The sequence below is a fragment of the Orcinus orca genome, chromosome 10, assembly GCF_937001465.1.
Source record: "Orcinus orca chromosome 10, mOrcOrc1.1, whole genome shotgun sequence".
NCBI classification, from domain to species: domain Eukaryota; kingdom Metazoa; phylum Chordata; class Mammalia; order Artiodactyla; family Delphinidae; genus Orcinus; species Orcinus orca.
The window spans coordinates 26,053,089-26,080,407 of record NC_064568.1 but is presented as its reverse complement, the minus strand read 5'-3'; the positions used below and the strand labels follow the sequence as shown (position 1 = coordinate 26,080,407).

General features: G+C 41.1%; 1 protein-coding gene and 1 non-coding gene across 2 annotated transcripts in view; both read left to right on the top strand.

Moving 5' to 3' along the window:
- The first annotated feature begins 661 nt into the window (after positions 1-661).
- C10H3orf49 (chromosome 10 C3orf49 homolog) overlaps positions 662-27,319 on the top strand; it is a 43,326-nt gene continuing 16,668 nt past the window's right edge. Inside the window, exon 1 of the mRNA XM_033424771.2 lies at positions 662-774. Coding sequence (XP_033280662.1) covers positions 711-774 — 64 coding nt within the window. The 5' untranslated portion in view covers positions 662-710. The remainder of the gene's footprint in view (positions 775-27,319) is intronic.
- TRNAG-CCC (transfer RNA glycine (anticodon CCC)) lies at positions 12,053-12,125 on the top strand. The gene has a single exon. It is a non-coding gene; the product is annotated as a tRNA-Gly (tRNA).

Sequence of the window (27,319 nt, the reverse complement as noted above, 5' to 3'; positions counted from 1 at the left end):
GCCCAAACTACAGGCCAAGCCCAGCAAAGAGAGTTAGGGCCTCCGTGCTTCAGGAGCAGTGACAGGATTCTTCTGGATTTTTCTGTGTTAATAAAAACAAACGTGGGGCTTCCCTGGTGGCGCAGTGGTTAAGAATCCATCTGCCAATGCAGAGGACACGGGTTCGAGCCCTGGTCCACTAGGCTAGCTGACATTAGAATCTGAACTCTTTGCTGAAATACTGTGTGAACTTAGTAGTTTGTCCCAAGGTAATATTTTCTTGAAGGAAATTAGTACAGAAGTATGATCTAAATGTTTTCATAACAAGACATTCTGTGATGTTTTTAAAGCACAAATACTGGCTAATCACAGATCACCTACAAAACCTTTTTATAAGAGAGATACATTCTCAAGAAAATATTTTCAAACTATAAAGGATATGATTCTAGACTAAACATTAATTATGTTAGTATAACCTTGCATTTCAGTCCTACTAGAGCACTCTGTTACATTCATTTCATAAACAATAGGAATAGTTTGCTACCTGTACACTGACACTGGAATATTAGAGCCCTCATTCTTTCTAGAACAAAGCCTTATTAACCATGTCTAACACATTGTCCCAGTGGCTAGCTAAAGTTACAGACCTTTAATGAAGTGCTGATCATGGTATCTTTGCTGGTTGAACCTAGACTCTGCCTCAGAAGCCTTCTCTATCCATCAGAGACGGTATGCACGTTGAAACAGATTTGCCATCCCGGGACCGAGCCAGATGTTCCCAGCGGACTTGCCCAGGTATTTATTATACACCTGGTAGCAGTTACAGCATCTGAAAAGCTAACTTTACAAACCATCTTGCAATGTTTCTCGGCCTGTGGCTCAAGGACCGCCTACGCATTAAGAACCTTCATCCGCGAGTCAACCGGTAAAGCTGGGATTCAGTGGGAATTCATTACACTGTTCTCTCTACTTTTATATATGGACAAAATTTCCATAAGTGTTTATTAGATACGCAGACCTACTTGATTCAGAATACCTGGGGCAGGGAAGCCTGGGAATGTAAATTTTTAACAGGCTGACAAGAGTGACTTCTAGGTACCCTAAAGTTGGTTCTTTTAGGGTGATTGTCAACCTTGGCTGTACAGCACATTCACTTGGGGAACTTTAAACATGCCAATGTTCAGACCACATCCCAGATTAATGAAATCAGAATCTCTGGGCGGGGGCGGGGGTGTCATCTGGGCATCAGTATTTTTCGAAACTCTTTGGATATCTTCACGGTGCAGTCACGTCTGAGATCTATTGATACAGCACATCCTACCTCTTCTCACCCATCAGTAGTCTATTTAGGTCCCACATTTTTCATGCACTGAAAGGTACAAAGGTATCCAAGGGGATCTGGGAAGAGCATGGATATTATCTCATACTGTCTCTAGAACTTCCTTTGTTACAGCAGCTGAAAACAATTGTTGGGCCAACTTGTACTAGAAAGCAGAGTTAGTTACCACACACACTCTTTCACAGGTTTCCACCAGATGGGTTAACTCTGCATGATTTAAAGAATCGTTTATATAGATGCTCCTAGAGTCCAGTGGCCTTAAATTTTAGCCTCCGTCTTAGGGATTCCCCAGCAACTGATCCACAGGTGAAAATTTCTGTGCAAGAGATTTATTCATTAAGTACTCCAGGAAGACTAAAGTGGAAGTTGGGGAAACAGGACAGAGAAGGGGAGGAAGCCAAGCAAATTGCTACCTCCAAAGCCCACAGAAGCAGTTTCAGCCTGATGCCACAGGGAAGCTGTGGAGGGGACCTCATGCCCCTGAGTTTTCCCCACTCACAGAAAAGGAGATGGGGCTTTCCTACCCTTGCACCCCTCATTCAGTGGTTAAGGGCTACCCCAGAGAGATGGAAATTCCCAGGTGCTTCCTGCCCTTGGAAGTGCAAGAAAAGTCCAAGGACCGTCCTCCTCTTGCTGAAGGAAGCAAAAACACATTGAAGTTGGCGGAAGCAAGCGGGGAGCATCACACAGAAAAGATACAAAGGTATCCAAGGAGATCTGGGAAGAGTATGGCTATTATCCCCTACAGTCTCTAAAACGTCCTCTGTTACAAGCAGCTGAAAACAATTGTTCGGCTGACTCAGGCTAGAGAGCAGAGATAGTTACCATATTAAGAAACCCATCACCTTCCACGGAACAGTTCACTGTCCCATATTCTTTGATAATTCTGATAGCAAGTAGGATTCATTTCAACTCTGAATTGTAAGGGCTACCCAGAGCATTTTACTGAGAAAGACCACGAGCTCCGGTTGGAAAAGTGTCACATTCGATTAGTGATGCCTGCCACAAGCAAATGAGAAGGCAATCACAGTAGGTACTCTCAGAGAACTTTGATATCTAAGATAGCACTAGATTGCCTGGGCAAGTTTTTAAAAACACTGATGCCTGGATCCCACCTCCAGCGATTCTGATTTAGTCTGAGGAGGGAACCTGGCATCTGTGTTTTATTAAAGCATCCCAAGTGACTATATTATTGCCGCAAAGGTAAAGAACCACAGTAATATTCAGATAAATTGACATGCTGCTTCCCAGTTGTCCCAGGAAATGTTTTCAGGCATACTTTAAAAGAACGAAATAAATCCTCCAAAACCCAAATATTTTATTTACAATTCCTTTCTCAGTCTCATAAAAATGTCTTTTCGAACATGAACAGCAGAACACTTTTGTTTGTTTTGTCTTTTCTTGAAACTTCAATACAACGTGGACTTTGAATAGGCTAGTCATGGCCAAATCTTCAATTGCCTTGTATGAATAGACAAATTACTGATTTCTATTCACACATTCTTCAAATAATTACATTTTGATATGCATCTCTGAAAGGCAATGGTCTTTACCTATTGAAAACATTGCTTGAATGTATATACTTGCAAATTGTAAGGCAAAAAACTAACTTGTCTGATGTGAGTCAGTGTAATTGTTACAAGATCATTTAGCAAGAGCATGACTACTGGCTAAAGTATGTTACAAACTTGCATGCCATCTTGTGGAGGATGGTGCAAGTGATGTAATTACAAAGTAAATACTCCAAAAAAATATTTATTAAAAATATGACTGTGGTTTTCTCCAAACATCTGCCTTTCGTGTGGAGAATTAAAGATTTTTTTTCTAGGTAATTAAAGCTTTTCTTAAAATCACTGTTTTCCCCAATTATATACTATTCTAAGCAAAGTTTTTCTTTAGCTTGAATAACCCAGATAATTATCTCAATTCTCAAATTCATTTAGCTAGTATATGCCAAAACGATATATTTCATCACATACCAGAACTTGACAAGAATGTCATATTGTAGGATTTAACCCTTTCCCCCCTTTCTCTTGGTGTCACAAAGAGATGAAATTTTAAGGTGAGGTTAGGGTAGAAGACCAGGCCATTGGAGCAACGCAGAAATAAATCTTTTGGATACATACCCAGAAGTGAGATTGCTAAATCATGTGTAGTTTAATTTTTTGAGGAACCTCCATACTGTTTTACATAGTGGCTGCACCATTGTGCATCCCCATTAACAGGGTACAAGCTTTCCAGTTTCTCCACATCCTTGCCAGTACTTGCTGTCTTTGTTTTTGTTTGTTTGGTTGTTGTTGTTTTCTTTTATAACAGCCATACTGACCCTTATAAGATGATAACTCGTGTTTTTGATTTGCATTTCCCTGATGGTTAGCGACATTGAGCATTTTTTATAGACTTCTGGCCATTGTATGTCTTTGGAAAAATGTCTGTTCAACTCCTCAGCCCATTTTTAAATTGGGTCATTAGGGGGTTTTTTGCTATTGAGTTGTAGGAATGCCCCCCACACACAAATGAAACTTAAAAAATTGAAAGTGTAGATGCTATCCAAAGGAAACATGGGCCTTTTCCCTAAAATGATTATACTTAAAAACAGGCCATTAAAACCAGAATTGTCACCCCAAATTATAAAGCAAAATTTACATATTCTGGTTTCTAACTCAATAGACTGATCTTTTTCTCCCTTTAATGTTTGTTTTTACAGCTGAGTTATACCATAGGAGTATATAATTAAAATCCTCAGGTCCGTAATTATAAGCTCTACTGCAGTATAGCTGTTGAGTCTTTTGATGATTCCATCACTAATTATGCCTCTTAGAAGATCCAAATATCACTTTACCATAAAAATCTGATCATCGTCAGCTTTCAGTCAATATACTTGACTGAACGGAAAATATTATTTATTTCCATATAAAATCTGTGGGCTGCAATAATTCATTGTACATATCAGAGGGAAAAATAATAAAACCATAGAAACAGATTTCTTTTTGTCATTAAATGGTATATCTTTTTTTTTTTTTTTGCGGTACGTGGGCCTCTCACTGTTGTGGCCCCTCCCGTTGCGGAGCACAGGCTCCGAACGCGCAGGCTCAGCGGCCATGGCTCCCGGGCCCAGCCGCTCTGCGGCGTGTGGGATCCTCCCGGACCAGAGCACGAACCCGTGTCCTCTGCATCGGCAGGCAGACTCTCAACCACCTCGCCACCAGGGAAGCCCCTAAATGGTATATCTTTTATCTTTAAAGGGCTACCGTGAAACTTCCAGAAATTATTCTTTATTGGAATTTAAAAAAAAAATCTTTCCAGCAAGTTATTAGTATGCTGGTTTAGTTAGCTGATTATTTCCTTATCCTATTACATAATGCCCAAAAGAAAGTAAAAGTTTATTAATGAAATGACCATATATATCCAAGATCTATATTCTAAGATTTGTCACTAACTTTGGAATACCTTGTATGAGATATTTTACCTTGAAATAGAGTGATTAAATCTTATTTCATGAAAATAGTCCCATTTTATCTAACTTTCATCCTTCTCACCCTCAACCCTACTCTCATCTCTCCCACTGTCCTGCCGTTTCTTGTCCTCAAAGCCAGGGCTTATTTTTACAAGCTACTAATTAACTGTTTTGATAGACACAGTAAGGCACAACATAGTACTCTGAAAACTAACTCTGAGGGAATAAGTTTATTTCACCATGAAGAAAGGAAAAGACAGAACACATGTTGAGCAAGATAGCTCTCTCCCTGCTACTTCCTGTTCATGACAGTCAGAGGCATCTATACTTCCCCAGGAAGTAGGATTCTTAAAGCAAAATTGAATTGAGACAATGTACATAGGTTTCTAAAACTGCCTCTCTATGTAACAGATAATAGAAAAAGCCACATGCAACCCCCTTACGACCACTACTCCCACCACCATGGAACCAGGAAGGTTAAGATGGTCACATGGGGGGAGGGGTTGGTAATGTGGATGGAGTGTGACATGGAGAGTTGGGGTACAGTGGAGACCCAGGGAAGCATTGGAAAGACCTCTGTGCGGAGGAGTAGGGTCAGCTTCAAGTCACCCAGGGATTTCAGTACTATGGGGTGGGAAAGAAGGGGGATCTTCTATCTGCAGCCATTTTTTAATCATCCCTAGATGGACCCCAGATATTGCTGACTTGCCCTTTCTGGAAATTCCCTAGCTGCCTACTCCCCACTTTCTGTTTGAAATTAATATAGCTACTCCAGCTTTCCAGGAATTGCTGTTAACATGGTATTTCTTTTTCTACCCCTTTACTTTGAGCCTGTTGGTGTTTTTATATTTAAAGTATGTTTCTTACAGACGTTATATAGTTGGGCCTTTTTTTTGTTTTTGTTTTTGTCTTCATCCACTCTGACAATCTCTGTCTTTGAATTGATGCATTTGGACCATTTGTATTAGTTGAATTCATATCTACCACATTTGTAACTGTTTTCTATTCATTGCAATTGTCCTTTGTTGTTTCCCTCTTTGTTTTAACTGAACATTTTATATGATTCCATTTTGTCTTCTTTATTAGCATATCAGTTTCACGTCTTAATTTTTTTGTTATTGCCTCAATTTCTAATGTACATTTTTTAAATTTTATTTTATTTTATTTTTTTTTGTGGTACGCGGGCCTCTCATTGTTGTGGCCTCTCCCGTTGCGGAGCACAGGCTCCGGACGCGCAGGCCCAGCGGCCATGGCTCACTGGCCCAGCCGCTCCGCGGCATGTGGGATCCTCCCGGACTGGGGCACGAACCCGTGTCCCCTGCATCGGCAGGCGGACTCCCAACCACTGCGCCACCAGGGAATCCCCTCTAATGTACATTTTTAACTAACCTAAACGTAGCTTCACATAACACTATATTGCTTTCTAGAAACTGCAACAATAACAGTATAGGTAGCTTATACCAGGGTATTCCCGATTCCTCTCTCCTGCTGCTTGTGATACTGCTGACTTTCATTTCACTTAACAATATGCTATAATCTTCTACTACATTGTTACTATTAAATAAAATTATCTTTTAGTGAACTAAAAATCGAAAATTATTTTACCTTTATTTCTTTCTTCTCTCATGCTTTTCCTTTCTTTATGTAGATTCAAGTTTTTTACCTATATTATTTTCCTTCTTACTGATGAACTTCCTTTGACATTTCTTGCAGGTCAAGTATGCTGGTAATCAATTTCCTCAGTTTGTGTTTGGCTGAAAAAGTCTTTATTCCTCTTTCACTGGATATAGACTTCTTGTTGATTTTTTTTTTCCTTTGAGCATTTAAAATATTTCACTCCACTCTCTTTTTGCTTGCATAGTTTCTAACAAGAAGTCTGCTGTATTTCTTACCTTTGTTCCTCTTCAGGTGTGGTGTTCATTTTCCTGTGGCTTCTATCAAGATTTTCTCTTTGTATTCGGGTTTCTGAACTTTGAATATGATTTGCCTAAGGGCATGTGTGTATGTGTGTGTATCCAGATGAGATAAGGTTCAGGAAAATTCTTCTCTCCAAGAGAGTAGGCTTTGTTAGGAGAAAGCTCTGGGTTTATTTCACAGTGATTCTTTTCTCTCTCTCGCTCGCCCCAAGACACAGGTGATATTTTTTGAATCTTCACTGTGAAAACCTAATTAATGGAGTTCCTGGTGGTAAAAACTATGAAAGTGTGGGGTCCTCCTAAGACTGTGGCACCCAGCACTTTGTCTCATGGTAGTCTACCTTCAGCCTCCAGCAAGTCATCAGAATTACCATGAGAAGTCTTTATACCTGCTTATGGCTCTAGCAGTTTCTGCTCCAAGTAAGCAGAAATTGGCTGTGACTCTTGGGATTCACCAGTCTATCCACATTTTGGAGTGCTGGTTTCTCCTGATGGGTCCAAGAAAAGTCTTTGATTTTCAGCTTGTTCAGGATAAGAGGTCTTACTTTTTCTATCTCTAAGAACCAGAGTTTCAAGGATCTTTGAACATGTACAGTAGCAATGGTGGTACAGCATGAAAAATCTTAGTCCTGGAACATAGTGAGTCTAGATATATAAAAATCCACTCGTGTTACATTAATTATTGTGGGCCAGGTCTTCATCTAGAATTTCCTCTTTCATCATTATAACAACCCCAGAGATATGTCACGTTTTATCAATCTTACAGCAGCATCTAGTATAATCTTTCTACCCTGTGGGGTGCTCGATAGGCATTACATGAAAAGTTAACAGGTGTTACATTTCATTTAAAAAAGTGCTATGGACTAATAATTACAACAAATCAGATTAAACAGACATCTCTCTATTAGAGAACTCCTCAGGGAATTTAATATGCTGGGTATTGCGAATTCAGAGGAGATAAGTAGACATCATTTCCCTGAATCATTTGATCATAGGATGTTTTATTTTTCTCTTGGGGCATCTGGTGGGACTTGTGTTTGGTGGAATATACTTTGGTATGGTTTTGGTAGTATGAGAAGAAACACACTGGCTTTAGAGCAAAAGGAACATGGGTTTGAATTTCAACTACACTAATTATTTTTTAGGCCAATTGCTTAATCCTATTAGCCTAATGATGCTCATCTATAAATTAAAGGCATAATACATTAGCTTATTGATCCATTACTTAACATCATAATAGACAGTAGTATCTGCTTCAGGGATTAACACAGGGATTCAATGATATAAGATATATGCCTGTCACCTGATAAACACTTAACAGTTATTAATGTCATTATTATTATCATCATACACCAGACTCCAAAGAGTGGTAAGCTCTTCCCCAGATTAGAACCAGTTTTTCTCTGAACCGATGTGAAGTCAAATGCAAATGAAAGTTGTTGCCCAGTCATGAATACTTGAATAACACATCTGGTCTGATCTCCTGTGTTAGAAGGATGTGTGTAGGAGTGGATCTAACTGTAAGTTTCCACGGCCTATATCAACACTGAAATGTCATTCCATGTTTTGTAAGATTCACAAAGAACATTGCATGAGACTTCCAAATATGGCCCAGCAGCCAATTCTCTTCTGAGAAAAGTATAGGGTCAGGGCCAAAAGCATTTAATCTCTACGACCAAGCATTTGGGAGTCTTTCATGTGAAATGAATTACTTGCATTCACTGGCTAGTAAGTCACTGTGATTGCATATTAAAGTCACAGCTAAGCCCTATTGGACTGTGATGTGTTTTCCACACTAAAATGTCAACATGGTGGGTGACCTGCCATGCAGAACACCAGGGGAGCAATTGCAATATGATATCTGGTGCCCGTGTGGCTGGAGTTGCTCAGTGCTGGATTCAACACTATAATCTTGAATAGGTTGATTTGGAGCAATATGCATGATTAGGTGGCTTAATTGCATGTTGTAAAGGAAGCTGTGACCTTTCCAGTCCCATCCTGGATGTGGTTTTGTGCTCTTGGGAGGAGGATAAGACAAATGTGTGTGTGGGGGGGGAACTTGACAACAGCAGTGTTCATTCGTGTAATTACTTGAGTGTGTTCAATACCTTATAAAACCATATGGACAATGCCTCAGATATTAGTGGCCATCTATTGTTTAAAGAAAATTTTGTAAAAGACAAGTTGCCTTGGATAAGGACCCAGTAGCATTACCAGTAAATTGTAAATGTTGAAGGTACAGCATCAGCATGAACAATTCTCTAATTTTTCACCAATTTAGAAAAGTCGTACAACATTAAAAATTTAAGGCCGTGATATTCTTGTCTATCAATCCATTAGCTAAAAATGTTACAGCCTAATAATGTCATAACGATTCCATATGACATCAAAAATTAAGACGGTAATATAAATCCTGTCATTTGCAAGATATTTTATAGTTGAAAAACTACTTTTAAGTCCATTATAACACGTGAGAAAGCAGTATGAGAGAAGACAAAGCAGATATCATTTTCCCAATTTTACAGCTGAAGCAGAGAAGCAGGCGTGTAAAAGACTTAGAGCAGGGCTTCCCTGGTGGCACAGTGATTGAGAGTCCGCCTGCTGATGCAGGGGACACGGGCTCGTGCCCCAGTCCGGGAAGATCCTACATGCCGCGGAGCGGCTGGGCCCGTGAGCCATGGCCGCTGAGCCCGCGCGTCCGGAGCCTGTGCTCCGCAACGGGAGAGGCCACAACAGTGACAGGCCCGCGTACCGTAAAAAAAAAAAGACTTAGAGCAGTAAAGTTGGGACTTAAATCCAAGCCTCTTGGCACAAAATCCACAGTTTCATCCCCCTCCCGTGGTATCTGTACCTAGAGGACACCTATTCTAAATAAGTTCATTCTTGGGGCGTTATCAAGCCTGAGGACCAGACCTAGTGCTTTGAAATACAAGTTAATTCTGCCAGGAAGTTGTACTGTTTCCCAACAGTATGTGTAGCCAAAATTCCCAAGAATGAAATGAAATGCTTGGCATCTTTTGACAAAAGTTACCTAAGGATCAGGCTGGGCCTGCCTGCGCACAGTGAAACGCACCAGAAGGGAAGAAATGACTCAGACAACCCAGCCTTCTTTCATTTTCCCCTGAAACGTCCTCATAATTGAGGCAAGAGTTATGTTTGGAACATGAAGTGTGGGCATAATTGATCTGGTTATCTCCATGACTCTGTTTGTGAACACAGTCAGACATAAAACCACGAGGCACTGATAGTCTCTGCCCCAGAGCATGAATTACCTCGAAAACAGCATCCTCTGGATCCTTGGCCGCTGCCCTGTAAATGACTGTGCCAGAGGCAGCGTCTTCTAGGACATCCATCTCAGTAACTGCCAGAAAATGCAAAATAGACGTCCAGAAACTCCTCATTCAATCCTGGATCTTAGGTCAAACAATGCCTTGTGCTTGCTCTGTACAGATGTTTTTATAGGGTGATTCCCATTAATCATCATCATCATAATAATAGACATCGTTTATCAAGTGTCTATCATGTATCAGGTATAGAGCAAAGAGGTCTATACATTTAAATAAAAACAATATTGGATGTTTCATGAGTGCTTATAACTGCTAAGCACTCAAAACCATTGGTGACTATTATTTCCATTTTACTGAGGATTAGAAAGAGTAAGTAACTCAAGGTTACACAGCTAATACGTTATTGGGTACCATTATTGTCTGATTATTAATGTCTTTCCTTAAGTCTGCCTTCTTTCTATCCATTTTTAAAGCGTTGGGGACCATAAACTTACATATTTACTAGTCAAACCACTCTTCAGGGGTCAGGAACACTGGGGCAGAGGGAGACCCCTTAGTGCTGGAGGAGAGGACCCAACCCCGGAGAAGCTGCTGCACCGTTTTGCCAAGGGAACAGGATTTGTGCAGCAAAGGCCTCCACAGCCTGCTTGGACTCTAGTCATAACACTGGCTGGGCCATCCCATAAGCAAAGGTGCATGGCGTGCCCACCAGCAACCTGGCACCAGGCTCACTGATTCAGAAGTCAGAAGAGTATGAGTTCACCTTGGATCTGCCCTTGAGGAGTTTATCCTCTGCTTGAAACAGGGAACGGAAGGAAACAAACACGTATTCAGCACCTCCTGTGTGCCTGGCACTAGGGTTGGCCTGTGAACACACTCTGTCAGGTGACTTTCATCAAGAAGGGACTAATATCTCAGTTTAACTACTGGGGACACTTGAGGCTCAGGCAGGATGAGTAACTGTCCCTAGTCAGTGACCATCCCCACATCTAAGCCTCAAATGCTTACGCTTTTAATAAAGAACATGGATCGTCCACACATAGGTGTTAAATATTTGACTACCTAGCAAAAGGCAGAGTTGAGAATAAATGAGAAGAGAGTGAGAAAAAGAGATTCATATGTGGTGAAAATCAAATACAAAGGGACGGGGAGAGAGAAAAAGAGAGAGGGAGAGAGAGAGAGCACAAAAAGGACTTGATCCCTGGGCTTCCCTGGTGGCGCAGTGGTTGAGAGTCCGCCTGCCGATGCGGGGGACACGGGTTCGTGCCCCGGTCTGGGAGGATCCCACATGCCGCGGAGCGGCTAGGCCCACAATGGGAGAGGCCACAAGGGTGAGAGGCCCACATACTGCAAAAAAAAAGGACTTGATCCCTGCCTTCATGAAGCATCTAACTCAATGACATAGACATGCTGTTCATTAAATCATCACACAAATAAAGGAATAATTTTAGTACATAATAAACAGATAAATGAATAATTCTTAACAGTGAGCAAGTTACTTCACCTTTCTAAGCCTGGTGACTCATCTATACAATGGAATGCAAATAGAACGTACCTCCAGTGCTCTCAGCATTAAATAAACTAATCCATCTGTTGCTCTTAGCATAGTGCCTGCTACATAGCGCCCTGTAAGTGGCAGTCATGTATCATTATTTTTGTTACCAGTATTCACCTTATCACTCTTATAACCGTGACACTATTAGAGGACACGGGGTGTGATGCCGACATACATATGTCCACAGTGTCCTTCCTGTACACCTTGGTCTCTTTGAGCAAGGGATCCGATGAAGATGGGTGTCTCATTCACAACTGCAATCTGGATTAAAATGGTCTGTGAGGCTGTTGCCCCTTGATCGTCTTTGGCATAAATTATCAGGGAGTAGAGAGCCACCATCTCAAAGTCCAGCTTGGGTACTCCAGTGGTGAATAACGAAAATTTTTTTTTAATGCAGAATAATGACTGGCTTCCTAAAGATGTAGACAGAATATTTTAGATCTATAATTCCCACTATGAATCAGCACTTAAAAAAAAAAGAAATAAAAACCTTGTATTTAAAAAGTAGAAGCAGGGATTTCCCTGGTGGTCCAGTGGTTAAGACTCTGCGCTCCCAATGCAGGGGGCCCAGGTTCAATCCCTGGTCAGGGAACTAGATCCCGCATGTCTGCATGCTGCAACTGAAGATCCCCCATGCCGCAGCTAAGACCCGGCACAGCCAAATAAATAAATATTAAAAATAAAATTAAAAAAATTAAAAATGGAAGCAAGGGGATCTGATTTCTTAAAAACTTCCATGAACAGAGAATTCACGCATGTTGTATCAAATGGTTTCCCCTTCATCCAGCCCACTTTTCCACGTTATTCTTCGAAATGACAAAGCTGATCACATCCCTTCGCCTACTCTAATTTGTCACAATTTATCCTAAACACTTTACAAATAGCTCATTCTCTCCTTGCTATGGGTACTATTATTGGGTACATTTTACAGATGTAGCAATTGAGCCTTGTAGAAGTTAAGCAACTCAGCCAAGTTTTCGCAGACACAAATACAATAGCTCTGGACTCCATCTGACGTCACACTTATGCTCCTACTCTTTTTTTTTTTTTTTTTTTTTTTTTGCAGTACGCGGGCCTCTCAGTGTTGTGGCCTCTCCCGTTGCGGAGCACAGGCTCCGGACTCGCAGGCTCAGCGGCCATGGTTCACAGGCCCAGCCGCTCCGCGGCATGTGGGATCTTCCCGGACCGGGGCACGAACCTGTGTCCCCCGCATCGGCAGGCAGACTCTCAACCACTGCGCCACCAGGGAAGCCCTATGCTTCTACTTTTAATCATTAGCCTAAACTGCCTAGCACCTCAAAACTGGATAGAAAGGGAGCACAAGAGTCTTCTTCCTCCCCGTTCAGTCACCCCAAATCTCTTACTCTATGTTTTCCATGATTGTTTCACACTGGTTTTCAGGGGTTTTTTAATAAATTTATTTATTTATTTTTGGATACATTGGGTCTCCGTTGCTGCGTGCAGGCTTTCTCTAGCTGCAGCCAGCGGGGGCTACTCTTCGTTGCGGTGCGTGGGCTTCTCATTGTGGTGGCTTCTCTTGTTGCGGAGCATGGGCTCTAGGCGCGCGGGCTTCAGTAGTTGTGGCACACAGGCTCAATAGTTATGGCTCACGGGCTTAGTTGCTTCACGGCAGGTGGGATCTTCCCGGACCAGGCTTGAACCCGTGTTCCCTGCATTGGCAGGAGGATTCTTAACCACTGCGCCACCCGGGAAATCCTTCACACTGGTTTTTGAACTGCTCTCTTCAGGGATCCCCTGAGGTTGAACAACAGGAGAACTGGGTTCAAGTCCACGTCCACTATGAAATGGCTTCAAGACTTTGACCATGACCCTTCCGGTCTCTAATTTGGATTTCTTCACCCTCACATGAAAGCCTTGTATGTTCTGTTGCTAATGTCCTTTCCATGTCTGGTCTGATATGGGTGGGTTGGGGAATTCTTGTTTCTAAAGCTTTTCTCACTGGTAAAGTTACAGATAATAAAGATTTTATTGAGTAACAAAACCCACTGAAAGTTTGGCCACTTGTCTTTGCATGTTCTATGTCAAACCATGAACCCCTTGTCCATAATGATGATGGATTCTAAGGCAATAATAATAGCTTACGTGTACTAAGCACTTACTATGTACCAACTGCAAATGTTTAATTTGACTCATTTAACCCTGAAAAAAAGACAAGACCCAATGTTATTGGTACTATTAGTGTGCCCAGTTTACAAATGAAGTAACTGAGGCTCAGAGAGGTCAGCAAGCAAAGAACAGAGGCAAGATGTGAATTCAGGCTTTTTGCACTGAAGTCCATGCCCTTAACCACGCTGTTCCACTTCCAGTGTGTCTGCCTCCAACCCTGAGTACAGAGGATCATCACGCCATCCTGCCAGCCTCGTGCTAACAAGCAAGGGCTAACATTTATTGAGCACTTTCTACGTGCCAGGCATTGCTCTCGGCTTTTGACATCATTTAAACATCAAAACAAACTCACAAGGAAGATAACATTATTACTCCCATTTCACAGAAGAGGCAACTGAAGTTTGGACTATATAATACAGCCAGGAAAGTCACACTGCTGGAAGAGGCAGTACTTGGACCTGACCCCTGCCAGTCTATGCCAGGGCTCTTGCACTGACCCACACCACCTCTGGCAGTTACCCCTGAGTGTTTTCCTCCCACTACCATGAGAAGTCAGTAATGTATTCCTATTTGACAGCACTCCTCTACCAAACACTTATCGCAGGCTGGACACTTCATCTCTTAGATTCTCACAATTATCCCATGGAGCAAATGCTGTCAGCGACCTCATTCTACCGATGAGGAAACTGAGGCCCAGAAATTAGATGACCGAAGTAACACAGCTAGGAAGTGACAGAGCTAAGATTTAAAGCCAGATTTAAAAAGTCTTCCTGACTCTACAACCCGTTTTCTTTCTCTCAAACTCTGATGCTTCCTGATAAGTTAATTTAATACTTGAGCCTGATTTGAAGATACATAGGATTTTCAAGTTGCAATTGGGCGCAGTCTTGTTCTCAAGGACTCTTGCCCAAGAAACACAGCCCTCAACTCAGGACGGCCCTAATGGTGTGGTTCCCTCTGCTTCGGGAGCCCACGGGGGCAGCAGCTGTGTCCTTCTTACTCCCTAGCTCCTTCCACAGTATCAGGCTTTTCAACAAATACTTGCTAAATTTTTAAAAATGCAAATGCTATTCGTTACACTTTACAATGGAAGAAGACAGGAAGATGGTGTAAGTCTTCCTCTGGTTGATTACTCCTGTCCAAGGAGCAGAAGGTGCACACCCAAAGGGTAACTTGAATTTCTTTTGCTGTACTGCCTGTGCAACCCCATTAAGATTACCCAATGACAGGTAGCAATTTGAAGATTACATAACCGGAGCGTACCTTGTCTCATTTCATTGATGTATCTATACAATCAGGTCACTTCAAGCTTTGTTATTGTTTCTTCAGGAGACTAGTTTGGCTTTGAATTTTTTTCTTTTCTTTTTTTTTTTTTTTTGGTTTGCCTGCCTGCCCAGTCACCCCTCCCAAGTCTTTTGCAAACCAAGCAAGCATATATCCTGCAAGGAAGGAAGTTCAACAAAGGATAATGATATGCTAAACCTCACATAAAACAGTATATCCCCTTTTATAGAGTGATGTTGTAAAAACATATTAACTCATTTAGTTGTGCCTTTATCTGTAGATTTATTTCCATGCTATGAAACTGTTTCATGATTGAAATGTTTCTAAAGCTATCTAGAGCTGGTGTATGACATAATTATGGTAATGTGACAATCTTTCTTTGTTCTCTGTAATTTAACTACACTAGCACTGAATATTGAAGTATAAATATATTTATTATAGTAACATGTACGGTGTTAATTGCTCCTTATGGCCAAGCACTAAATGGCATTTTACATACATTATCTCATGGGATCTTCTTACCAATCCCTGAGTGAGGTGGTATTATTATTATTAATCTCTTTATACAGAAAAGAAAACCAAAGTGCAGAAAAGTAATTTTCCCAAGGTCACATTGCTACTAACTGGAGGGGCTTTGATTCAAACCTAGGTTTCTTGAACCACAAAACCTATGCTTAGAACAGCTGTGATTCACTTTTTCACCAAAAACAAAACAAAACAATAAGCAAACTACTGAACAATCTTTGCGTCTTTTGAGGTTTAGACTTATAACAAAAATCAAATTAAGAACAAGCATTAGATAGCATTTTGCACCTAACTGAGGTTGGAAGCAAGTGTAAAATCTGACAATACCAAGGTTTGGCGAGGATATTCCATTAGCCACCTAGTGGATAGCCTTTGCCTCCCTCTAGTCTGTTCTTACAGCAGCTAGAGTAGTCTTTTTAAAATGTAAGCAAGTCATATACCTTTTCTGCACAATTCCGCAAAGTTTTCTTAGATGTGGGATGTGGACTTAATGTCCCTACTTCTTCACCCTTCCCTATCTTCAAGCCCTTTGCCATGTGATTTTACAGTGCCTTCTATTAGAAGCAGTGTCTGTATCTCCACACCATGGCATGGACATACGACTTGCTCTAACCCATGGGATGTGAGCAGACATAGGTCTTGAAATGTACATTTGGGCTTGGGCATGTCCTCAGTGTTAAAGAATGGTGAGAGGCAGGAAAAACAGAGCCTGAACCCAACATATAGCCTGGAGACAAACCAGGCTAGATCAGCTAACCACAGGCCAACCCACAGACACATGAGCCAGAAACAAATGCTTACTGTTGTGTGCCACTGAGTTTTGAGGTGCTTTGTTACACAGCATTGTTGCAGCTGTTGTTAAATGATGCCCCACCTTACTGAGAATACATCTAAAATCCTAGCCATTCCCCATAAGATTTACAGTCCTTCCTATGTGACCACTCCCCTTGCTCACTCCCCTCGGCCACAGTAACTGCTTGCTGTTTTTTGAAAGCATCTTACTGTGCTTTACAGAGTATTTTATATCACTTGATCCTCCTAACAACCCGATGAAATTATGAAGGAATACAGTACCATTATCCCACTTCGCAGATGTGACAACTGTAGATCCAAACCTTGCACAAGGTGCTACAGCTATTTAATGATAGCATTGGGGCCAGCAATCTGTCCACTAACCTTTGCATTACCCCACAGGATTTTATCTATTTTCCTTTTAGGATATTTTAATAGCATGTAAACAACTATATTCTAAACAATGAATTTTAAAAATTAAGATGAGGATGCACTGTGTCCCCATATACAAATTGAGACTGGTGCAACCACTTAACTAATTGTGCATCACCTCGGGGGTCACCAGCATCTCCCCTAACACTGTCTGACAGTGTGTATTTCCTCACATCTTTATAATACTAGGTATTATCAAACTTTATTGACTTTGCCAGTCTGTTAGGCATAAAGCTATCTTTATTAAGCTCAAAACTGTGTATATTCATTCTGAATTTACTTACAACTTCCGGTGATGTTTTTCAGTTTCTACAGGAGAAAGTCTAATCCACTTAGCAAAGCTTTCATTCACTCACTGAAATTTGACTGAGCACCTACTGTGTGTCAGGTGCTATGATAGGCACTGGGCACACAAAGATCAATTAAGACCAGGCACTTGTCCTCAAGAAACCCACCATCTAGTTGAGGAGATAAATACCTGCACAGTGAACGATAATGCCGTGTAATAAGAGGAGTGATAAAACCTGTGGTGGACATTTGTTGTCTACCACCTAATCTTCTCTCATCCTTGCTTCAACGGTCCCATTTTTAATACAAATTTGCATTGCAATTCCACCTCTTTCTCTACTGGTCTTAGTGGGGCTGTGCTCCCAACCAAGGTGAAAGGCAGTAACCCAACTTTAAGTCAATCATCTCATCTCATTCCACTGGCCTTAGTGGTTGGTTCAGAGTGAATGTGTGACCCAAACCAGTCCAATCAGATTGAATCTCAGGACTTTTTAATGGAATGCTGGGAAATGACCCTGGAAGATGTGGCCCTGGGATTTGTTGGTAGCCATCTTGCAGCCATGTGGAGGGAGGCTTCCTGAGAATGGAACCATATAGAGAAAACCAGAGAGAAACCAAGTCCTCTTCACATTGTTTGAATCACGGATCAAGCTGCACCTAAAGTAATATTAGATCTACTTTCTTAAAGAGTTCATATTTTAAAGAAGTTCTTTTTTGTCTTAGGCCATTTTGGGTTGGGTTCCTGTTATTTTCAATTGGAAAAATGCTAACTGATGCACAGAGGAAAAGAAGCTAACACTGGCTGTGGATTTCAAGGATGGCTAACTGGAGAAGGGGAAGCCTGGTTGAATCTTAAACTATGGGAGGCAAAGGAGATCAAGACAATTCAAGCCAAGGAGACAGTGTATTAGGGAAACTGCTTGCTGAGCGGTAAGGCTTGAGATGCACAGACCCCTTCAGGATGTGATTCCACCTACCTTTTCATGACTCACCTCTGGCCATTTCCTCCCTCACACTCTTCGAGCCGTACTAATACTTGGTCTTTAAGAAATGCCATATTTTTATACTTCTAGGCTTTCGCTAATGCTGTTTCCTCTGATGTAATGCCCTTTCCCTTGAGTCCTCTAGAAGGAATGTTAGCTCCTTGACAAAGGTTATCCCAGGCTTTCTCAGTTTGGATTTCTCCTGAGTTATGACTGCTCTTTGTATCAACGTCTGTCTAGCCCACATCACCATTATAGTAGCATAACTAACACTGATAGAGACCTGACTACCAAGCACTATTCAAGCACTTTATGTATTTAATAGTGCCTGTGAGGCACCTGTTGTTTTCATCCATATTTCATAAATGACAAATCCATATTCTATAGATGACAAAAATCAGAACAGACAAGTTAATTCATTTTGCCCAGAGTGATACATACAAAACCAGGATCTGAACCCAGGCAGTTTGGCTCCACAGTCCATACTCTTACCCACTATCTCATGCTGCCTCTCCTGATTCACTACAGCTGGTCATTTAGCCATCCGTTCACCCTCTCGGTTTCAGAGCCTGTTAAAGCCAGGAGCCAATGCAGATGCCCGTACATAATAAGTAAGGCTCTTTGGTGGAAATCACACATTTCTCTTTAGGACTTTATTACCCCCCAGCACAGCAAACAACATGTGCTTCACGTTCATATGGTTCCCCTTGCTCCTGAGTCCCATGGGGGGTGATGCTGAGGGGTCCATGTGAATGGTATGCGTGCAGTGACTTTGCATCATATTTGAGGAAGCTTGAGCTTAGCAAACCTAAACCTTGTAAAATGAGCAGTAAGCCTGCCTGAACTTTGCTCCAGAGGGGTAAATTAGCTTTATTATACTGGATGCTAAACAAGACTTCCTAACATGGCTCACAGACACTGTAGCATCTACCCACCGCTACCGCCACCTCCTTTACAGTCTAGTCTCTCTTTTTTTTTTTTTTTGTCACGAATGGACTTTTATTTTATTTTATTATTTTTTTAAATTTATTCTTATTATTTTTACATCTTTATTGGAGTATAATTGCTTTACAATGGTATGTTAGTTTCTGCTTTATAACAAAGTGAATCAGTTATACATATACGTATGTTCCCATATCTCCTCCCTCTTGCGTCTCCCTCCCTCCTAGTCTCTGTTTCTACTCCCCCTTCAGTCCCTGTCATTTGGGCCTCCTCTCAGTCCCTTCTCTTCACTATATTCTTTCTTGCCACAGGGCCTTTGCACTTGCTGTTCTCGCTACTTGGAGTTCTCTCTCTCTCTCTAATTCCTATTCATTCTGAAGGTTGCTTCTCATGTAGTTCTTCCTCAGGGAAGCCTGACTAAGTCACATGTCCCATTTAAGTGCTCTCACAGACCCGTCGGCCTCTTTTCCATGCCTCCTATTACACTTACAGTGTTATACTTCTGTGAGTATTTACTTGACAAGTATATTTCCCTATAAAGCAGTAAACACCATGAGGGCAAGGACAGTGTTCCATGAGAGCCCCACTGCCTTGCCCTGTGTCTGAGGATGTCCTCAGTAGACACCTGTAAAATAAGTGCATCTTGGATTTTTCCAGCAACTGATACATAATGGGGTCCCAAAGCAGCCATTACCTTCTCTTACAAGATGTATAGGAATGCAAGGGACCCTGGAGAGCTATCTCCTAGGCAGGGTTGGTCTTTTTCTTTCCTTTTCTTTTTTTTTTTTGGTTTCCAAACTTGTTTATAAATGTGTACAGATGCTAAGTGTCCTGCCCCCATTCCATCTATACCCACCTCTACGTGCAGAAGGCTACTTACTGAGAGCATTTCCAGCTCTGCCAGGGTGGCAGCATGGCCTGTGCTCAGGGAGAGCCAGAGTGCCAGAGAGTTCATGGCCCTGGATGCAGCCCTCCACTGGTGGCCAACAGGGACCTGGTGGTTAAACAGCTCAACCTCTTCACCCTTGGTAACTCGAGATGTGCTTCTGCATTGGATGCTTGAGTCCCAGTGGGACTGAGCTCTGGTTGCCCTCACGGCTTACATGCTTGATGACGCGCCTTTTTATTAGCTGCCTTCCACTTCTCATTTTGTTATCCTCCTACTGGAGCTTTCTGGGATCACCTCCCAAATAAATCTACTTGCACTGGAACCCTTCTCTTGGGTTCTGCTTGCAGAAGAGCATGTGATATAACCGTTTTTTAAAATGTACAACAAAGCATAAAGATTATTACAGTGGCCATCCACAGTAAGAAAAGAACAGGAGGGGACAACACAGAGGGGACCAGGAGGATGCTGTGCATACACTAGTCTTGTATCACCTTTGAGAAACTCTCTTCACGTTCTTTGTTCCAATTATCCTGACCTGCTTTCCATTTCTCTTGATCATCTCTGGATAATTATATAAATTGTTTCTAAGATACTTTTTGCTTCCCCAAATTCTACCCATTCTTTTGTTCCCTCTTAGATACCACTTCCTTCAGAAAGCCTGCCCTGACCTGCCCAGGTTGGATTAGATACTTCTCAGTGTTTCCATGTCACGCCATCATGACATTGGACACATTGTGTTATAATTTCCTTTCACTTGTGTGACTCCCCGGGAAACCACAAATTTAACTGCAAGGAATGTGTCTATTTTGGACACTAAATAAGAGTACCTGCTATGTATTTGTTGAATGAATAATAAATAATATTAATGACCATTTATAGGACATTCTTTCACATAAATTTTTTTCATTTAATCCTCACAATAGCTCTGGAGCAAGGGGTAGTATTATTATCACTTCCATGTCACACATAAGAAAACTAAGGCACAGAAAGTCCAACTGGCCTAAAATTACACAGCTAATAAGTGGTAGAGTCAGGATTTGAACCCCAAACTTGATGGATCCAAATCACATATTCTTAAATGATAGAGATGAGTTCATGATTCAGAGTGAAGTCCTTTGGGGTAAAAATTGGGAAAGGTAAACGTCCTCAGAATTTCAACTTTTGAGAAGGCCCTCACCAAACTACTACTAGTTCTGGGGAGAAAAGAGAGGGACCACATCAGAAATGGACTTTTGAACCAAGCAGACCTTGACTTACATCCCAGGTCTGTCTCTTACTGGTCACGTGACCACTTGGGAAAGCAACTCACCTCCTCTGAAGGTGGAAGTCAACTGCTGTTTGATTAGAAGCCTCGTTGGCTGAACTAAACCAAGGAGCAGATCACTGTATTTAAGAGATAAGTGATTTAGATTATTGGCCATTATTTTAACAAAGATTTGCCATTTACTCTCATGGGAAACGTAGGATTGCTTTTTACATCAACTCATTATAAGTTTTATTAGACAGGATGCATGAAATGTGAGTAAAAATAGTTTCCTAAATGACATTATTCGATACAACTTCTATCTAGCTCTGCAGTGCCAGGAAATTACTCAGTGCTGGAAGTCACAATACATTGAGAGACAGAAGCCATTATACTCCCTACTGGGGAGTATAACTCTGTTTTTCTATCTTTCCTTCTTTCCCTCTCTTTTATTTGTTGTCTGCTGCCCTTGAATTTCAGCTGGGCCTCTTCATACGGTGAAGATTTTAGCTAAGGTAGACTAAGGCTAGACTCTCAACAACCTCTTTGGAAAGAGGAAAGAATAAGACAGTGCCCTGAATTCAGGTCCTCTTGCCTCTCCACTCTCAAATTAAAATTCTGTTTCAATTTAGTTGGTCAGGCAATTATCAAGTGCTAGGGAGGGGGACCAGGTATTGTTGTATCATTTTTTTTTTGAAATGAACAAGAAAACTTAAAAGACATTGCAGTGGTCATTCACAGTAAGAGAATATGTGTATGAATGCTCTCATACAATGATGAATAGGGCCTTTTACCTGCTTCTTCTCTCCCACGCCAGGCACTCCCAGCCTAATAGCAGGTGTGATGTCTCCAGGAAGAGGAAGGAAGCCGTTTCAGTGCCTTGGCCCTGTTCCTTTTTCCCTTCAGCTCTTACCACTTCAGTGCACTCAAGCCCAGTTCTGTCTGCCAGCCGCTGCACCTTGTCTGATGACGCCCTCTAACTCTGAAGTGCTGGAGAATTAATGCTTCTCTCTCTCTTTTTCTTTTTTTTTCTTTTGTCTCCATCCAAGGAGACTTTCTTGACTCAGTTATTTCATGAATCTATTTCTAAATATGTTGGCAAGGTTTTCTCCAGTCATAGATACTCCACCATCCTCTTTCGTATATCAACAGATTCTCTTCTGCTTCCAAATGTGTCCTTTAGGTCACAATTAAGAAATGATCTGAAAATTTCAGAAGCATGAAATCTGTAAATGGAAAACTTTAAACTTCTGCTCATCACTTTTCCTCTGGAACAGCATTTCGAAGTCTTATTCAGAATTTTTTTCTCCATAGCTGAAATTTGCACTCCATGAGGGATATATGTGTATGCTGGGGTGGGGGGATTGTGGTTATTTAGCAAAGTACGGTGCTTGAGAGTTGTGATAGAGTAATGGCCTCACCCAAAGATGCCCACTTCCTATTCCCCAGAACCTCTGAATATGTTACCTTAGATGGCAAAAGGGACCTTGCCAGAGTGATTAAGTTAGGGATCTTGAGATGGGGAGATGATCCTGGGTTATCTGGATGAGACCAATATAGTCCCATGGGTCCTTAAAAGTGGAAGAAGGAGGCAGAAAAAGAGAATCAGAAGGAGGTATGATGAATGTCAATACTTTGATGTTAGCCCAGTGAGACCTGTGTCAGAGTGCTAACTGCAGAACTGTGAGGTCATAAATCTATGCTGTCTTAAGGCACCACCAAGTTTGTGGTAATCTGTTACAGCAGCAAAAGAAAACTAATACGGGGGCTATTTAGATAATGTTAGAAAATATTGATACGCACATTTTACACGATTGAGCAACTCGGAGCAGAGGTGACAATGTGCTAAAGCTGAAATCAGGTAACACCATGTTTTTTCTCAAAATCCTATAATAGCTTTTCATCTCGCACAGAGTGAAAGCCAAGTTCAGATGCTGGCCTCCAAGCCCCACATGATAGATGTCTCCATTTATTATCTGGCCTCATATTCCTCTACGCTTGCCTTCACTCCCTTCTGCTCAAGCCACACAAGCCTTTCTGTTCCTTAGACATATCAAGCAGGTCCTGCCTCAGGGCCTTTGCCTTGACCATACTCCCTGTCCAAAAGCATCTTCCCTGGATAGCCACATTTCCCGTTTACTCACTTTCTTTAGGCCTCTGATATGATGGGGCCAAGAACAGTGTCTGGCCATAGTAGGCCCTTAATAAATATTTGTTGAATGAATAAATGAATAAAATGATTCCTTTTTGCTAACTGAAGTAGCTCAATTAGATACTACTGACCTACTTATCAAGACCTTATTATTTTGTGACACTGTATGCATTAGAAAATTTACAATTACATGTCATTTCATTGGTTCAGATTTTCTATTCAATTCTACAGGTTGGGCCATGTCAACAGTGCATTTCTGCATTTGACGATGCCTCTTTGCCATCACATTAAAGAATGAATTGATTTTAGGTTCTTCAATGTATTTTTATGTGCTGAGAAACTTGGGAATACTAAGTTTCCCACTAAAGGTATATTCTGAAAAACAGCTCAATACCTTGAATATATAATAATTTCTAGGAAAGAGGACAATTATTTTAGGAGCATATCAACGCATCCATCAAACTGGTATTTAAACAAGTAGAGTTGGCATTTTATTATGCATTTCCAGTCAGAATAATTACAAAATGAATGCTCCATTTTGTGAAATTACATCAGTAACTCGAAATAAAAAGTATAAAAATAGTGGTAGGCCCATAGCTGGATCATAGGAAGAAATTGTGAAAAATTACTGAAAGCTATTTTAAAATCCTGGCATGTGACTTCATAGAATGATGGAGATTGAAGAGCCTACATATTTGTACCCAAGGACAAGAGAAGATGTGAAAAACAACTGGTTGAATTCTTTTAGTGGAAATTGTAATATAATGTCCAACACCTGGGCGTAGGACATAAGGGCGTAGTGGGGACTGTGGTGAAACTGAAAGCTTGTTTCAGGGCAGCCACTACTCAACTCATATGGGAATGTATGCTGAGTTGCCAGATCTTCTTATTTTTTGTGAGGATCCTAAAATGGAGATTTTTATGTAAACTCTTCTAATATTCAAAACATGCTGGACACCAAATGCATCTGAGAGTCTATAGTTTGTGACCCCAGGTTTAAGATAAAAATCTTCACCCAAACACACAAAAATAGCAGAACAGAACAAATTAATAAAGTCTTTCTTAGACTTCATTAGATCCTGACTTTACTAAATGTCCCACCTGCTGAGTTGATGTGATCAATTCATCTGTAATTTCAATTTCAAAAAGAGAGATGCATATATAAGACAGGAGTAGTGGATTCAAGTAGAGTATTCCATACCTTAAGAAAAATTCCGTTTACAGAATTTCGAGGACTACAGAACAGCCCTGTCTAATATGTAATTTAAAATTTTCTAGTAACTACTTTGTTAAAAGTTTTTTTATTAAGGTGAAATTAATTTCGATACTATATTTTATTTAACTCAATGGGTTCAAAATATCATCACTAAAATATATAATCAGTATTTTTAAATATTAATAATATATTTTATATTCTTTTATTCACTTTAAGTCTTCAAAATTCAGGATGTATTTTACACTTAAACTGCATCTCAGTTCAGACTCGCCATATTCAAGTGGTTAATGACCATGAGTGGATGGTGGTTACCATATTGAGCAGCACAGCTATAGAAGTTCATTGTTGTTTTTCCAAATATTATTATTCATTTTTATTGGAAGTATCAAGTCTAATCATGGCTAACTAAGAAGCTGGAAATTACCTTAGAGAACTTTTTCAGTTTTAAGACACCCATCATTTATTCTTAGAATTTTAACATATCTTACATGACTTTTTGTTGGCAATAATAACAGTTTGGCTTTTATCCTGTTCCAGAGGCAACTGATTCTAAAGCAAATAGCTAAATTCATCAATTGAGTTTTTTTATGAAATCAACCCATGCAACAGTGAGGGAAAAAAAATCACTTATACAAATGTCTTGGTATTATGCATTCAAAGTTTGGATAATTAATTTTTAAATTCTTGGGTTTTTTTTTTTAGTTTAATGTAATACATACTCATTTTTTAAAAAATCAAACAACGCCACAACTACTGAAGCCTGCGCGCCTAGAGCCCGTGCTCTGCAACACGAGAAGCCACCGCAATGAGAAGCCCGCGCACCGCAACGAAGAGTAGCCCTCTCTCGCCGCAACTAGAGAAAGCCCGCATGCAGCAACGAAGACCCAACGCAGCCAAAAATAAATAAATAAATAGATGTCTTTTTTAAAATTATAAAAAAAAAAGTTATAGGAGATGAGTCTAAAGTTATAGATACCAACCTGGGGCAGCAACCAACACAAAAAGCAAATGAAAACAAGGCATCATTTCTTGAAAAGCCACTTGCTTCAGCCCAAGCCTTCACTGACCACTAGGGAGTGGCACCTCTTGGTAAGGAGTCCTCTGGTGAAACATCCTGTCTCTGGGCGCCCAGTATACACCTCCTCGTGGCACAATTCTTGCTAAGTGATCTGTAAAGTGACACCCTCTTCTCTCAAATGGGCAAAAGCTCCAGTAAGAAGATTTTCTTGAGCAAAGAGAAAAAGTCCCCGATTTATTTTCCCCTACATGCAAAGGCCTCCCAAACCCTGGGGTGGCCAGAATTAGTGAGGACTCTTCATTCATTTTCAAAAGGATTCAGTTTTTAAATGACTGCACTAAGACACATTGTCCTGCCTTGTTCTATGTGTTTATCACTCCAAGATTTGGCCTAAGACTGAATGGAGAGTTTACATGAAAAGATCTCTGGGGCCAGCACATAGGTGACCCACAGGCTAAATAGGACCTGCGGGCCACATTTTTAAATGCATGAAGAGCCTTTACAATTTGAACTCCAAGAGCATTTGATTGGTCCAGCACCCTACGGTTTACCACAGTTGCCGCGCCTCCCTGTTACACCGCGCAGCTTCTCCCATTTCCCTGTCTCGGCCCATGAGCATTCGTGTTTGCAATCCCAGACTCAGTGGTTTCAATCAATTGCTATCTGAATAGGAGTCACATGTTGTTACCTAAATAGGCTTATGTGATCTCAGATATTTTCAATAGAAGGATGATGTTAAGAACAAGGGTGTTGTGTTTTGACCAAGCTTTGCCCTGCTCTGGCTTTTTAAAGGGACATTTACAAATGTCTAGGGAATGATTGTATGGGTTTTACTCCAAGCCATATCCCGTGAAGGACGGTGGAAAAGAAAAGTAGCCATATGGGGGACTCTTGAATCAGTGCACTTCTCCCTAGCCCCATTACCCACTATTTAGTTAAACCACTCCAATCTCAGACTTGAGCTACTGGAACAAAGTGACTTCCCAGTCTAGTATCTCCCTCTGTCTTCTCACCACACCCCACACCCAGTTCATTTCAGCATGCTACCTCCTAAATATTTCCAGATTCCCTAAACGTCTACCTCACTCCACGCCTAACCACCAGCATCTCCATCCTTGACCGATTACCTCTTCAGCCACCATACTTCTTCCTCTCCAATGCATTTTCCAAGCGGCACACAGCAATCTTTTTTAAAACACAAACATTAACGTTGCCTTCCTTTGTCACCTGTGTTCTCACTACCTTGGTCTCCTTCCTGTCCTCAAACATGACCTAGTTCCCACCTACCTCAGAACTTTTGCTCTGGTAATTTTCCATCTGTGGAATACTTTTCTTTGGAGCACAGATCTGACCATAGTTTGTGTCCTTTTTCAATGCAGCATGTCTTACCTCAAATGTCACTTCTTGGAGAGGCTTTTTTGATCGCTCTGGCAGAAGCATTCACTTTCTGTCACTTTCTACAGTGTTCACCTAGTTTTTTCCTGGCATTCCTTATCAGTGTCTGAAACGTTGTATCAATTCATTAATAAGTTTGGTATCTGTGTCCTCCACTAGAGTGTCAGTCCTGGACAGGGATTCCAGTTGCTTTGTCCAGCGCTGGATCCTCACTGCCCGGAACAAATTTGTACTGACTAGCTCCTGTAACCAAGCAGGACCCCATGAGGCTTTCTCAGAATAGAACCCCACCCGCCTTTTGTCTGTAGAAAAACTTTAGTCAAAGGATAAATTTAATCTGAGAAGTGAGAAAATGGGGAAAGAAAGGAACACAGTCAAGCAAGACAAAATAATAATACTTTGGCCATTAAACAAAGTCAAGGACCTTTAGTTCTTCCCCAGGGTCTATAGATAATATTCGGAGCCATGTCCTTTGAGCTGTTCTGCAGATACTGAAACCC